Source organism: Patagioenas fasciata, chromosome 1 (assembly GCF_037038585.1).
Source record: "Patagioenas fasciata isolate bPatFas1 chromosome 1, bPatFas1.hap1, whole genome shotgun sequence".
In the NCBI taxonomy this organism is placed as follows: Eukaryota; Metazoa; Chordata; class Aves; order Columbiformes; family Columbidae; genus Patagioenas; species Patagioenas fasciata.
The window spans coordinates 65,270,848-65,287,282 of NC_092520.1; the positions used below are offsets into that span (position 1 = coordinate 65,270,848).

The following is a 16,435-nucleotide window of genomic DNA, read 5'->3' on the forward strand; positions in this document are numbered from 1 at the left end:
CCACAGGTCTCATGACTGTCTGGGCTGGAGGATGACTCAAATGTGACAGCACTCCCACCTATCTCTCTATGTAGGTTTCCCCTCTGTGGCACCCACCTGAGATGAACTTTGGAGGAACGTGTTTTCCGATGCAGAAACCAGAAAGCAACCCTGCACTGACTTGTCCAGACATAGCCTGAGGGATGTGAGTGATTAAAAAAGGTCTACTGAGTTGAGGAGCTCAGCAATCTAATGTAGGGGAAACATGGCATCAAAGTCAAAAGGTGACAATGCAGCTCAATTTTGTATCCTGAAGATGGAGGAAAGTCTTATAGGCTCTGCATGAGTGATAGCATCACAAAGGATGCTAGAAATTTACAGAAAACTTAAAAGAAATTACTCAAAATTTTTTAAAAGAAGATTTTTACCTAAAGTCATGCTAATTTACAATTTACATAGGAAACTGAATCAGAGCAAAAGGTTCTTTATTTATATAAGCAAAAGGGAAAATAAGAAATTGAGCTGTTTTGCAGAAAAGATGAGTCTCAGTTTAAAAATAATGTGTATATATGTAATTTACACATATAATTCTGTATTATTCTGTATTATTCTACATTGTATATTCCATCTTCTTTCCCTTTCTGATTGCTAATACTCTTAGTTTTCCTGACTCACACCATAGTTATTTGAAGTCCTTTAAATTATTTTACTTTGTATGTGTGTAACAGCACTTTAAATCAATAAGTTTTACTCATGGATTGATGTGAAAGCAGAAGTAGGTGTTCTTACTGAGGTCCCTCTTGCAGCCTACAACGCTAATTCTGCATATTTTAGTTTGAATGTGAAACATGGGAACTGCATTTTGTACTCCATTCACGTAGAAATCTGATACCAAAAAGTATCTTGGAATGTTCTACCATATTCTATGCAAGAGAAAAATGAGTAGGATCAACTTTTTAGAAACTATGAAGGTGCACGAATGAAAGTCTTAAAACAATGTAATTACAAAGTTTGAAAATGCATATCAATAAAGCTTTTCAACAGAAATTAGCTAAGCACCTCGTAGAACTTAGATTATTGTCAGCTTTACAAGGTTCTTATTCCATTTTTATCTGACACACAAAAGGAGAGAGAACAGAAAAAAATCAATTCTGATGTTAATGGGTATAATTCTTAACTCATTAGTGTTACACCTACTTACTACTGGGATGAATTCGCTCCTCTGAGATTTAGTAAGTCAGCTTTTCTAAAATCATCTGCATTCATTTCCTTCTACCCACCTTTCAAATCCTCCTTTTTTTATTACCATTAAATGATTCTGGCACAGCTAAAACGAACCATTTCGACAGTCCGTAAAAACAGTGATCGTATGTGCTTTTTGGAAAGGGCACCAAACACACGTTACTATCTATCTATTGTCTAATGCTCCTTTTCTTTTTTTTTTTTTGGAAGGATTTCATAAAAGTTACTCTGAAAGGTGCAGAGTGTGCTGCTGCAAAGACCACACATATATAAATGATGGGTCGGATATTAAGGTTGAAATATGAGAATCCCACAGAAGCCCATCTGTCCTGGAGCTCAAGAGAGGAACCAAACAGATTGAGGAGTGAGAAAACACAGCCAAGAAGTGGACAGGGCAACAATTATTTGTTGATGTTATTGAAAATGGTCAAAATGTCTATTAGAGCTATGAATGCACAGATGCACACATCTGAGTTTTCAAGAATGTATCTGTGAAAATATCTGGCTCTGGGGACACCAGGATATTCAGAAACAGCTAAGCTGGTAGTCTGTAGACAGAGAAAAAAAAAAACCAAGACACCAACCCAACACAAAAACAACAACAAAACCAAGCCAACCAAAGAAAAAACCCACAGTAAATGAAAGCAAGAAAGCAAGTAAGCAAGCAAGCAATCAAGAAAGAAAGAGGAAGAAAGAAAGAAAGATATCCCCCCCCCCCCCCCAAACAAACAAACAAACCCCAAACAAAAGAAAACGAAACCAAACAAACCAAAAAATCACAACCAACCGAAAAAAACCCAAACCAAATCGAACAAACCCAAATCTGTTATCCAGACTGAGTACCAGACTGGTGGCCACACTGCCAGGAAAACATTCAAGAATCCCAAAGCCAAGCAGGTCTATAGGCTGGGCTATGGGAAAGACTGCTCTCTTCACAGCAGTTCCCTGCATCCCCTATTGAAAATCTCCAAGTCTTCAGATTAACTGAACACACAGACACACACATACACCAAACTCTCAACCATTTTCATGCATCTGCAGGCTAACTGAAGGTTACACTCAGTAAAATACACGGTTACACAGTTAAGGACAAATTCTGCTGGGAAGATGGGTCTCTGTCACACCATTCAATGACCACAGCTGGGATCCTGGCAAATGTGCTCAGATTGTTCTGTATGGGTTAAGCTGTTTTAGGATGACTGGTGGGTAGATCCAGTGGTGCAGCACAAAATCATTAAATGTGGTGTTTTGCTCTGCAAAGCTAATTCTGGAATGAAAAATCATGGTTTTCTTTAATAAGTGCTCTTGGCTTTGGAATTTTGTTTTGTTTTGGATGAACTCCTTTCAAACACTGACGTGCAAGAATTCTTTTTTTTTCCCTGGCGTCTCCAGGGAGTCTTGTGGTTCTATGCTGCAGAGCACTGAAACCATCAGCTCTGCCCATTCTCCTCCCTTTTTCTGCTAGATCTTCTTTACATCTTTTTCTTTATTTCCTTTTTTTTTTTTTTTTTTTTTTACTGTGAAAAACAGGAGAAGATCCCCATTACCTTGCTTCACTGCTCTGTAGAAAGAATTTTAGAAGTCCTAATATCACTTAATCACAGCTTTCAGTGCCCCTGCTGCCATAAAACATTATAACAATAGGCTGGCACTTCACCAATTGTAATTTGCTGATATTACAGTCGCAGTAGTGCTCAACATAATTGTCTTGCTCTACCACTGAGTCGTAAGTCTTCTTGATCTCAGTCAATACTTCTTTACACTGGGGTCTGTTGTCAGAAATTTTGGCCTAACAGCTCAGCTTTTTTGAATTTCCAGTTCCTGCCTATCTGAGCAGGATGCATCCTTCCAAATACTTGGCATACCATTGCCCCCAAATTCATTCACAGATGGTTAAATCTATTAGGACACACTTTATTCTTCATCTTCTCTATTTTACAGATAACAGCACACTTAAAACTCCCAAACAGAGATAATAACAGCGGTTATTAAGAATGAAGGAGCGAGCTTGAAGACAGTAAAATAAATTTAGTTAGGACTTTGAATTCCTTGTAGGTCCAAAACTCCTCCCAGCAAGAATACGACTTCAAACCATACGGATTATTAACAAGATGTTTATTTCAGGAGAGAAGGCACCTTGAGAATCAATTTGATTATGTTGTGTTTTTCTGTAGACAAATTAAAACATAAATTATCAGCCGAAATGACTTCTACTGGAGACGAAGGGCAGCAACAAAATAAGAAAAAAACAAACAAACAAAAAGTGCGACCGCTCCCTGACAGAACATATTGTGTGTGACTCATTCTGTAAAAGTCACCACTGTGAGCTGCAAATATTTATTCTTTATACGATTGTTGGTTCTCTGAGGTTGGGAGAGAGATGACACTACAGACGCAGCAAAAAGCCTCTCTGCAGAGAGCTGTCAGACACAGCAGGCATGTCCTCGCTGGACACTTGTAGGGAATAAAGCATAAAATACGGGTCACGTCATACTTATATGGCTCTACAGACAACCACATGTAATGCTGAGATACGGATGTTCTAGAACACTGCAGGGAGCAGATATATTTTGATGTCTTCGGAGAGCTTTTTGTGCCACTGCCACTAAACCATGTCCCTAAAAACCCCATCTAAATGTCTTTTAAACACCTCCACGGATGATGACTTCAGTGCTTCTCTGGGCAGCCTGTTCCAATGCCTGACAACCCTTTCTGGGAAGAAATTTTTCCTAATAACCAATCTAAACCTCTCCTGATGCAACTTGAGGCCATTTCCTCTCATCCTGTCACTTGTTCCTTGGGAGAAGAGACCAACCCCCTCCATTCCACAACCTCCTTTCAGGTGGTTGCAGAGAGCGATCACGTCTCCCCTCAGCCTCCTTTTCTCCAGGCTAAACAGCCCCAGTTCCCTCAGTCGCTCCTCATCAGGCTTGTGCTACAGGCACCTCACCAGCTTCCTTGCCCTTCTCTGAACTCGCTCCAGCACCTCAGTGTCTTTCCTATAGTGAGGGGCCCAAAACTGAACACAGGATTTGAGGTGTGGCCTCACCTGTGCTGAATACAGTGGCACAATCACTTATTTAGTCCTGCTGGCCACACTCTTCCTGATACAAGTGAGGATGCTGTTGGTCTTTCTGGCCAGCTGGGTACACTGCTGGCTCATGTTCAACTGGCTGTCAATCAACACCCCCAGATCCCTCTCTGACAGGTAGCTTTCCAGCCACTCTTCCCCAAGCCTGTAGCATTGCCTGGGGAGCCCAGGGAGATGCCTCAGGCTTTTACATGGGCCAGATGAGGAGCCCAAGTGCTGGGAGGCCAGTGGGGTTCCTGATGAGGAATTCACTGGTGGCCTCAGCAGGGTTGTGGTACACCCCTCTTTCCCACCCTCCAGTGGAATATATGTGAAAACGCTTTGTAACAGAGCACTTTCTTACAAGCATCTGTGGGAAAGGTGTGGTAGTATAGTGCCAGGATGAAGTCTCACAAAAGTGGGGCCACAACAAGGATTATATCCCCTGCTGTAGCACTGGCATGCTCAGCTCTGAGATCCTTGAGGTGATCGCCTTGATTTCTAATATTCTGGCTGCTGTAGTGAGGGTAAGAGCTCTTGTCTGGGCTGTGGGAGCAGCTGAGGACATTAGAATCTGCCATTAGAGAGGGGTTCCGGGCTGGAATTTGCTCTGTCCGGAGTGCAGGCCTTTGGATGCCATGCAAAATCCCACGCACTTCAGCTGATCAGCTCACACAAGCGCAAGGCTACTTTGAGAGTTAAGCTTTGCTTATTCTGCACATTTTGCCAAGATTCAGAAAACCACTTAATGGACTTGGACACACTGAAGGAGAGTTTTTAGATTCAAGTGCTACTTGTTTAATGGATTTATTTTATAAACATTGGCATTTAGATTTTCAAAACTTCTTTGGGATTTGGCCTGGTGATTCCTTTTAATTTTTAATGTAAAGTAACATCTGAAGCTGACAACAGCAGCATAATTGTATAACTCCAATAGTTGCATAAGCTCATCTCATATTCAGAACAAGGTCTCCATCCACCAGGACGTGGATGAAATAGATGAGTGATGTTTCTGTCTGGAGGATCATTTCCCTTTGGCTTTACAAACTGTGGCACAAATATCATGCCCATGCCACCCAAGTATCTCATTTGAAAAGGTCTTTCAAGCCTCCAGATTTCAAATTTAAACAGATTAAAAATATGCATGTGTGTATATATGCAAATATATGCATAAGTGTATATAGCTGTATTTATTTTATATATGTATGTGTCTATGTATGTGCACACACACATTTCTCCATATGTTCTTCTCCCCTGGTGCTGGTTACCTGGCTGTTTGCATCTCTTCAGAAACTTCCAGCATTGCTGTTCTGACTCTGCACAGCACTATCTCCTGTTACTCTACAGTCACCCTGGATGTGCTAGTGCCTGGAGAACTTCAGTGAGACATCATTGCACATGTTCCCAATGGGATGTTCCCCTGAGGCTTCGAGCCCCTCATCCTGTGGCAGCAGTAATGAAGGACAACAGATACCTAGGGGCTGGAGAGGGATGAGGATGCTGTACAATGTGTAGGCAGTGCAAGCACTTACAGCATGCAGGTGAAACTAGAGCTGGGGAAAGGTGGTGGGGTGCAACAGTGGTTGGCTGCGCAGAGCTCCCCAGTTCACTCTTTCTGCAGCAAAGTTCAGGACAGTAACACCTCACTCCCCCGCAACAAGAAAGAGAAAGGAAAAAGGATGAAATCTGGAAGAAACCCAGCTTTCTTATTTAAGCACAACAAACTGAAAATGTCTTACGTGTTCAGAATAGAAGAAAACTAGTCATTAACTTATCTGAGGCAGCTGGTTTCCCAATAATGGCTCCTACACATTCTGGTTTTAATATTATTGTTCTTGTCAACTGCGGGAACGCAATATATATTAATGATGGTTTATTCCAAATTGGTCATTGTCGGAGTTAATAATTAGGTAGTCAGGCACTAATTAGCTCTATTTTGTCTCAAATCATTAACTAAGAAATCTGGAGAAGTAATTTGGGAGGCAGGCATCAGAGCCACACACAATAGGGTGGGCTACACTGTGGGCACAAGAGACGCTTCATTCTGGAGAGCGGCACCAGTCTACGCCTGGGAGCACAGTTAGGGTGATACCGCTTTGAGTACCAGATGCAGAGTGGCAGCACCTTGAAAAAGTACATACGCATGTGGTGCCTGTCTGTTCTTTGCACCTCTAGTTCACCCACGAAGGAGGAAAGCTCCTTGAAGGCACCATCTGGCATCTGGACAACAGAATTTCTCCAGTGGGGCCACCATGGGCCACCACTGCTGGCTGCTGCTCTTCTCCTGAGTGGCATCCAGCTGGATTGACACCAGCAAGAAGGCAGGCAGCAGTGGGAAGAGGTGGCACAACTAATCTACTTGGAGGATGTGGAGACTCCGCATTCACTCTGAAATAAACCTTCCATGGAACTGACTGCAGGGAAGTCCTCAGGGCAAGGGTGGGTCCAGTGCACAGTGAATGAGGGACCTTGGGCACATGGGTGGAACTGCCCAAGCTCCTGCTGGGGCAGGGTGCACCCCCAACCCCCCCTCGGAAGGTCTGTGCTTTCAGGGCATGGCTGAGCCTGCACTGCTGCTCCCCACCTGACAGCAGCACCCATCTCTCCTCAGGTGCGTGCAAGATGCCCCAACTGACATCATCCTCCTCTAGTTTCCCTACATATCGTGGAGATTATACCAGAAATGCTACATGGGAAGCCTTCAACAGTACTTCAGGGCATATATTTTGCTGGCCACTTTAAACTGAATTGAATGTATCCTCACAGTGCCTTAGGGGTCTGCAACCAAAAAAATTCCATTTTCAGTTATTCTGGTATTACTTGTTCTCATTTAATAATTTTAAAGGCTATCCTGCCTTTGTAGGCACAAAAAAAAAACCCTGCAAGGTGTCAAGAACAACAACCGCCACCACCTCTTATGAACTTACCTCAACATAGAGGATAGGAAAAATGCCAATCTTATCACCCAGCATTCCTTCTGCCCAGTTGTCATCTACCCTCCTGATGACCGTCAAAATTTCATCCTAAAATCAGAGATACACAAAATGCAAAATCAGATTTTTGTCAGTAGAACAATACCAGTTTTTAGTTATCCACATGACAACTTAGGGAGAGTACACAGAGGAGGCCATAAGCCAGGTAAAAATGTTCCCTGAGTCCTGGTGCAGCAGCATCCTTGGCCCAGCAGCCCACCCCAGGCATCCCATCCAGAGTGCACTGAAGAACTTTGCAGACTTATGCAGCTGATGTTGGCTGCCAGCAGCTCCAAGGGTATGGTCACAGCAGGTGACAGTAAGCAACTCCTGGCTTCATTGCAGGGACAGGGAGAATGTTTGACCCGGGAGGCCACCTCTAACCCAAATGTGAAAACTTTCTAGCACAGAGCTGCCCCTGTCCATCTGAGAGGCCGTTATGGTGTTTGGCTGCTCCAGAAGACAATTCAAAGGGAAGCACCAGTAGAGCACAGGTAGTTCTCAAAACACTTCCAACAAGAAGCATAAGGTATAGCAGGAGGTGCTCAGCAACCAACCTGCACTGCTGATGCACTGAATGTCAGTTTTCTCTTTTTTAAAAAAAAATTAGGAGGGAAAAGTGCAAAGCAGTTAAAAATACAATGATAACATAATAAAAACCAAGATGCATCCAACTGCTGGATCAGCTTCAGTATAGATACAAGTTTGTTTTCTAAAACCAATGGCATTTTAATATTATATTTAATCTAATGGATTTTAGATTTCAGCTGATGATGAGCTTTTCTTGTGATTATAAAACAGGAGATCAAGAAAAGCGCAGCTAATATTCATATTGCTCAAAGTTGCTCTTGATAAAGTTAAAACCTAGAACATAGTTCGGGTGAGTAGAACCAAGCCCTGAGTTTTCCCGGTTTGAGATGCTCAACTTGTCATTGAATTTCTGCCACCACTTCTGTCTGCTGGGGTTGTCACATCAAACCCAGCCTTGAGCCAGCAGAGCTACAAAAGCTGCAGAAGGCACCTCTCTCTGCAGGGCACCACCTGGATGCCCAGATCTCCTACGGGCTGAGGAAAGGAACGGGTTGAGAGAAGCTGCAAAGGGAAGTTTGCTGAGACGGCATTCATTCCCTCATGGCATGCAGTCTTCGTCAGTTCCTCTGCACAGATGTATAACAAAGAAGAAAACATCTTCCTCCAGAAAGCTGAGACTGAGTTCCCTGCCATTCTCACTCTATTTCCACCACTCACTCTAGGAAAATAGGACCTACTTATGGTCTATCAACCTCCAGGTAACAAGCTATCCACGTTAACTGGTCAGGCAAGGGGAGCTGTTTTTTTGCAGATACTTTTCATATAGAAAAACCCCCACAAATTCCTGATCCAGGATGTTGTGACCATGGATTTACATTGATAGAAAATGACCAGAACAGGGATGTGATATGATGTACTTTGCAGTTTTTGAACATGTGCATTTTGAACATGTGCTCTTGGAAATAGTTTAAATGTTTCATTTGAGTTATTCATCTGAATGATCCATTAGGGGAAAGCTCAGAGGAACAGCCACAGACTGAGACCTTCAGCTATTTATTACAGCTGGAAGGATGCAAAAAGAATTTGTGCATTTAATTTCCTGAAGAAACAGATAGCATTCCCTTCCAAAGCCCTGTCTGCACGGACCATTTTTGATCTGTGTAAAGAGCTGACAGCAATACAACTCTGCAAAGTTTCCACATGCTCTTAAAAAAGACTGATTATCATAGATTTAGAATCTAGGTAAAGGGGGTAAGTGAGGAAAATAAAAGATTGCATTGCTTCAAGAACCTGCTACGAGTGTTCCTATTTTCTATATTTGTTCAGCTATTTTCTTAAAAGACTTCTTAAAAACTCAGAGTGGGATGGGTCTACACTTTCATCATATTTTTATGTATGCATATACAATCTTACGTATGTGCATACATGTGTAAGTGAAGGTGTGTATATATAAGTGTATGTGTGTATATTTACATATATTTGCATATATATGCACATGAACGATAGGAAATGAAGAGAAATTTTTAAGCTGTAAAAGCCCAGAAGCACTTGCCAAGATTTTCTTAGAGGCACCATGCAATCTCCAACTGCAGAACAGGCTGGACAGGCACCTGGCAGGAAAGGTTTATCCTTACTCGATCCTACCCAAGGACAGGGCAGGGAACAAGTGACATTTGAAGATTCATTCTAACTTTACTTTCTACAGACCTATGGAATCTGGAAGCACTTCCACAGACTGACCTCAGTTTGGATCTGCCAAGTCTGGCTGCTGAATGTGGTTGTATATGAGAAAATCAGACAGCTGCACAGTCTGAGATATGCTGACATTAAAAATGTGTATCTTTGTGGGAGAGCAAAGTGCAAATCCTTGAGAATGCTTTCCATTACAGAATTAGTTTTCAGAAGTGTGTTGAAAATCTCCAGGAATTAAAGCAAATCCTGAAACATCTCTTGAAATTCTTTATTAATAGAAAGTTTCTTTGAATTTGCAGCCCACAACATCATTCTATGCACTGGACTGGTGAAAGCTTCAGCATGAACTATTTTAGTACCTTAAATTAGTTGGATAGCTGTGCTACTTATAAATTCCTAGAAAGGTTCCCAAAAGGATAATGAATTGTAAAGAGCCACAGATCTCTTGGCATACCACTTCAACTTTCTGAACTTCACTGTTTCACATGTACTAAATTGATTTCCAGGCAGCATAAAGGAATCCAAGACTCAAATCTCATTTCAAAATGGTATCCACTGTAGTTCAACAAAGATACCTTGTGCTCTTTGTGTGTCTATTGCTAAAGTCACTAATTATTTGCTCTTTCCTACTTGCAAAAGTCTCTCTCTGTTCTTCAGAACCGGGCAGCCTTGCAACAGACACGTGGGAGATGCAGTTCCAGTTTATAACCATTATCAGGAAGGAAGTCAAAGATAAATCACTTAAAAAACAATCTGATTGACAGAGAAATGAACCCTTTTGCTGAGAAAACAGCACAAAATTGTGTCCAATAACAGTCATGATTTCCAGCCTGATTTTTACTGTTGTTATTAATGGCCATTAACGCAGCAATACAAAGCAGATGCACCTGCAGTTCTGCTGAGATAACAAGCCCATCTAGAGCACTGGGGAGATCTCTGCCATGGCAGGATGGCATTGTGCAGTGCTTGGTGTACCCACCGATGACACTTGCCAGCTGCTGTGAGCATCCCAACCTCTGGCTGCCACCGGGATGGTCCCTCTGTGCACGAAACTGCTGCTGGAATAGAGTGCTAAGAGGCTGGGATGTTGCGCTGCAGCCAGGAACCAGTATTGGATGTGGTGTCTCCAAGACTGGCACAACACTGGTTAAAGACTGTTGTGGGCTGGCAATGAAAGTGTTGGAAAATGAAGGAAATAGTTGATACTATTAAAAATGTCATGAGTAGTAAAGCATGGAGAACAGTTGATGCTACCCTTGGCAGATTTGAGACTCAGCCTTCAAAGGGCCACATGAACTCAGGCATGCAAAGGGTGGTCCAACACCAAAAACCAAAATTCTGGGTCAAATTTGGACTCAGTCTAGGGCTGGAGAAACTACACAAACAGATGATAATGCAATTACTCCAGATTTGCACCGTTATATCTAAGAGCAGAGCCCTCTTGTGCATGGCTTATACTGGAGAGCATGTAGCCCAAAGGATGATGGGTTATTTTTTAAAACAGAGACAGCACCAGCCCAGGCTCATACTGGGATATCACATAAGGAGGCATTAGAACACCAAGTTATATGAGTATATCCCAAGGGCACACAATGAAACTCTGTAGGCCACATACTGCTTGCAGCCACACTAGTGAACATCAGGAGTAGCACTTCCGAAGCTCCTGAAGTTAAACTGGTGCAGCGCTGATTCAAGGCTGGAAACCATTGTTACAGAGAGTAAAACAACTGCTAACCGGCTGATTTGGCTGATCACTGCCAAACGCTGAGGAAAAATATGTCAAGTTAATGTTTCATCTTGTAGTCACTGCAGAGGAGGGAACAGTGGTGGGACCCTGTGCCTTCCCATAGGGCTGCTTTGGGAGGAGGAGTCCACATGGTGTAACAGAATGACAGGTTGGACCTCGCTTTGTTGCACTGGATACTCAAGACAGAAGTTTCTCTGTCCCTTTCAGTTTTATACTTACACATACAAAATTATTATATTTATTTTATCTTTAGTCTTTTATCTGCAGAGCATTGTTTGTACAGGAGGTGCAAATGGGTAAATGGAAGAAGCCCTGTGCAGCACTGTTCATCGATCTTAGCATAAACTAGACTTCATTTCCTTGCAATCCACCTCTGGAACAACAGGACATTTTAATTTTGAATAAAACCAAAACAAAACAACAAACAAAAACTAGTGAGAGGAAATGCCAAATATCCCTCCTTTGTTTTCTTTTACTGCACTGACAGATATTCTGACTGCATTGTAACAAATGAGAGGGGAAAAAAACAAAGTCTAGCAAAAGAGCAACAAAATATCATGGTGCTGACGATCCCTATGTTTGAGTTGTCTTCTTGTAGTTTCTCTTCAGAGGAAAACTATTCTTTATTATATAAGTACAGTCCAATTATGAGTGTCTGATAGCATTAAATGAGTTGCAGGACACAAAGAGATTATACTAATTTGTATAAACTATATGCCAGTTCAACCCCTCTACCTCAGAAAGAATAAACAGCATAAAAGAAATTGAGATTGGATCCAGCATCTTCAGATGCAAAGAGACATTCAAATGATGAATATTGCTCCGAGTGACAAATCACATCTACAGCAACACAGTGCTCATGACTCTGTTGCAGAGGAATTTACTGCGTCAGCAGATGATCTAAAATCTGGGCTAAACAGGAACCTTCATCAGCACAGGTGACAGCTAAAATTAGCGCTGAGAAAACCGATGAAAACATGACAGTAAAGTCCTGAGATGAAAAATAGATTATTCACTGTCAGGGAGAACAATAGGCAAGACATAAAAACAGTTACAAGGTGACAGTGCATGTAGTGGAAGGAGCTTAAGAAGAAAATAGTGTTAGAAGAGAAACCAAACCCACTTGAGGAAAACACAGTCATCAGGGATAAAAGAATGCAAACAGTAACATGAGGGGTGAAAAAAAAAAGGAAAATTGAGGGATTGAGAGTAAAGCTGTACAGCAGAAAGAAATGCTCCACGTGAGAATGACATTGGACAGCCAAGAAAATGAGAAATATCAGTACACAAAGACAGTTGTTGTACGGGAGGTATATTAAAATATGGCAGCGAATATATCAAATACAAAAGTGCCTAGGAAAGGTTATGCTCTAACAAAAAAGACCACAACTGACTGCCGTACCTATTAAGTTTCTCAGATCAAGCAAGCAATGAATAAGCAGGCAAGGAAGCTTGGTTCTCAGAGAAGTCACCTTTGTAACTCTGGGCAAGCAGCGAGGAAAACAACGTACCAGCAAAATATATATTTACTGATAGGATCTCAAAGGTAACTTCTGGCTAGCTTTTTGTCAGTGCATAGCTGCTGCTTCTCACTAAGCAGCCCGCTTTCTCGCAGAGATTCACAGCTCCAGGGAGGCTGGAGAGTCGCAGGGTTTGCACTGTGTGCAATCAAACACTTTGCTTGCTATGGAGCAAAAGCGCTTACAAATCTTTTGTTAAATAAATATGAGAAAGTATACATTCTAGGAAATTGCGTTCTACTGAGAAACATTGTATGAGTGAAAAAGATATCACATTCGGCAAGAAAATTATATGCTGCAAATAATTCATTCAGATATAATAAGTAACCTCAAAAGAGGAGGTCAGTAAAATCCTAGTGAAGGATATTTTTGTCATCTATTTCATATTCATTTCCAGCATAACTGTTATTACTTTATGCGATACTATAACAACCACAGACAGCTGAAATAAAACAGAAAATGACAATGAACAGGTTCTCCATGGCATTCAGTGCCATATATTAACATTAGGGGATATGCTTTATTTTACTGTGAGTTTCTTGATATCCATGAAGCCCATCTAAGATCAACACAAATTGCTAGGGTGGGGGAGATAGAAAGCAGGTGGGGAGGTGGGGGAGAAGAAGAAAACATGACATTTTAAATCCAAAGGAAATTACAATATCTCAGTTTTCTCTCATTCCAAATGGAATTTATGAAACATTTTGGTTTTAAGAAAACAAAGACTTTTTAAAAATGTCTGCTTTTTAATGTCTTTATGTTCTTAAAATAGGAAATACAGTGATATATAATGATAGTGTATTTCAACTGCTAATTGGTATATGGTATGTTACAACATATATTTTGAAGCTGAATGGCATTTTAAAATGCTGGAACATCTGATTCAATGAGGAACATTAAAAGACACATTTCCATTAGATTTTTTTCTGAAATTGAGTCGTCCTTGCAGAACATTTCAATGCAGATGAAATGTGTGTTTTTTACACAGAAAAATTTTCTCAGAAAGTGCGTAGCCAGTTGTACTTGTTGAGTTTCACTGGCTTTACACCAACCTTGCTGTTCATGGCAGGACCTATCTCACTGGCTTCTCCTTTAGACAAAAGAGGAGCAATTTCCCAATGATGCTAACACAGGACTTGCCCCCAGGGGAAGATTTATGTCCACCCCATCCTGCAGCACAGCTGGTCCAGAGGAGATCACAGGACCACCGAGAAGGCTTTGCCTCTGTAGGGAGGAGGATGTACAAGTTGGGAGAAGTCAATGTCCTTCAGCACATTATGTGAGGGGACATCCCACTTAATAAAGGAAACTCAGCCCTGTCAGCCTGTCCCCACTAGGCTGCCTGAGCTCAAGTGCTTCAATTTTCTCACACAAGAAACCAGTTGAAAGAAATAAATGGAGTGCAGGGGTTTCCTGGGCAGAGCTGACTGGGCAGGCAAGGCAGATGTCCCACTGGTCCCAGCACCACTGTACTCCAGGCTTGGCTGCCAGCACCTCACACACCCACATCACTCCCTACAGGAACAGCTTTCCAAACTTTCAAAGAGAAAAACCTCTTCCCCTACCTTGGTGAAGGTCAGGCAGTCCTTGTCTTGATCCTTATCCTTAATTTCAAAGTCGTAAAGTGCTTTGCCCTGAGGTGGAGCTTGTGGGAGGGGCTTGATACACTGGATGTAGCTGGCAGGGAAGAAGCCGTGGTTCCCATTGAGCTCCCCGTGGTACCAGTTCTCGTCCACCTTCCGCCGCAGTATGATGATGTCCCCCTTGTTAAACTTGAGGTCACCGGGCTCTTTTCCCTCATACGTGTAGAGGGCTTTGCCATAGGGAAGCTGAGAAACACTCTGGGAAAACAAAATATGCAACACCTTTGAGTAAACTCCAGCCAGAACTAATTTCATTTTAAAAGCCACTTGCAGCTATAAGCAAGTGGGTCATCTATGACCAAATTACCCCAATGGCTGCAGTGGCTGCTATGTAATACTATACCCTGGATTTTAGTGAAAAATTAAGATGAGTGTGATGGGAAGACAGAGAAGGTGTGCTATGTCAGGGGAAGCACTGCAGCTCTCTGGGAGCTCAGCTGAAACCTGCAGAACCGTAGTATCTGTTAATTTGCAAAATACCCTATGTAAGCAGAACTTTGTGTTTAAAAAGTAAAACTTGACAAGTCTAAAGGTAAAAAATTAGACATTTTGACCTTCAGGGTTGCTTTGGTTTCTGACGCTCAGAAGATAAACAAAACAAAACAAAACAAGCTTGGTTGGCAAGTTGAAAATTTTTCATTGTGTTTGTTTGAGCAACTCCAAATATTTTTGAGTTTGGAACTTTTAGTTTAGCTTTTGATTTTGTAATCAAATACTCTTGCTTCTTTCAAAATCCCCAAGTCTCACGCTGCTCACTGAGGGCTACTGTAAACAGTTATAATATCCTTTGTTGCTTATGAATTAATGTCCCTGTGGAAAAGCAGAACAGGCAGAATGCCTCAAATCTTTATTTTAGAACTAAAAAAGAGATCTGAGGCTTTCACTCTCATTAAAAGAAAGAAACAAACTTCAGAAAAAAAATCACAGCACAAGAGAAAAAAAAGACCTAAAAAATTAATAGTTTGGTGTGATAGAAAAGAGAAACCTGTTTGATGGAAACTACCTGACTGTGAAGAATTTTTCCCAGAGCTTACTTCGGTCTGGTGCAAGATTATCTCACCCAAGCTGCAACTGCACAGGATGTTTTTTGGTGGAATCAATTTATACAGCCCTTGCCTTCCTTGGGTACTTGCTCCCCTTCTTGCTGAATCCCATAGAGCAGGGAGAAACTGTGTTGGACACAACTGCCTGCTGCTTTGGCCCTATAATAGCTCTTTAACCTATACCAGGGGAGAAACAGGGCATTGCAGTATTGTCGTATGCCATTTTTAATTTTATTAAGCTTGAGCTAAGAGTCAGCTTGCAAGCCTCAGCACAAATATGTAGTAGTACAAACCACAGAGAATGTTAAAGGGGTCCTGTAAAGTCAGCCTTTCATAAGACTCTTTATTTCAGAGATGTATTTATAAAAATGACATGGTTTTCTGTTGCATGTATATGTTTATGAGTAGCCTCTTCCCCACTCTGTACACTGACTGTCAATGGGGTGTCCTACAGGGATGATGAAAAAGTAAATGTTTAATAAAACACCCTGGTATTCTCCTGGGTGTTCCTTACGTCTGTACTTCAGGATGACATTCCTGTGCATATGAACAGCACTTGGATGCTTTCTGCAAGGAAAATGGTGGGGTGGCCTAGCAAAAACCCTCCATTTCCCTACCCCAGCCAGAAAAGGAGATGCTGGGATGACTTTTTATGGTATTTGTTAAAGCAACAAGCAGAGGTATTTTTCCATCCCGATGGATGCATTAAATGGCCCTGCTCTGGTCTGGCACGTTTTACGCTCTTACACCTGCATCTTTTGGCAGGATGAGGAGAAGCACCAGCCCACCGTCTGTGCTGCCTCCACGGGCAGCCTCCCCTGCCTGCTCCTGAGCACCAGATGGTCGCTGCAGCAGGCAAATACCTTGCTGTGCAAAAAGTAAGTTTCTTGAGTGCACCTTCACACTCTAATTCATTTTGTTAGGAAAGGCTTTAGTAGCTGTGCAGGTCTTGGAAAGCCCGTGCAACAGAACTTCTTGCCTACAGCACATAGGGAA

General features: G+C 41.9%; 1 protein-coding gene across 1 annotated transcript in view; it reads right to left on the bottom strand.

Moving 5' to 3' along the window:
- The window catches only part of SH3RF3 (SH3 domain containing ring finger 3), a 258,423-nt gene that overhangs the window by 83,365 nt on the left and 158,623 nt on the right, over positions 1–16,435 (bottom strand). Inside the window, exons 2-3 of the mRNA XM_065829568.2 lie at positions 14,319–14,594; positions 7,219–7,314 (exon numbers count right to left, since the gene is read on the bottom strand). Of these exons, the coding sequence (XP_065685640.2) occupies positions 7,219–7,314; positions 14,319–14,594 (372 nt within the window). The remainder of the gene's footprint in view (positions 1–7,218; positions 7,315–14,318; positions 14,595–16,435) is intronic.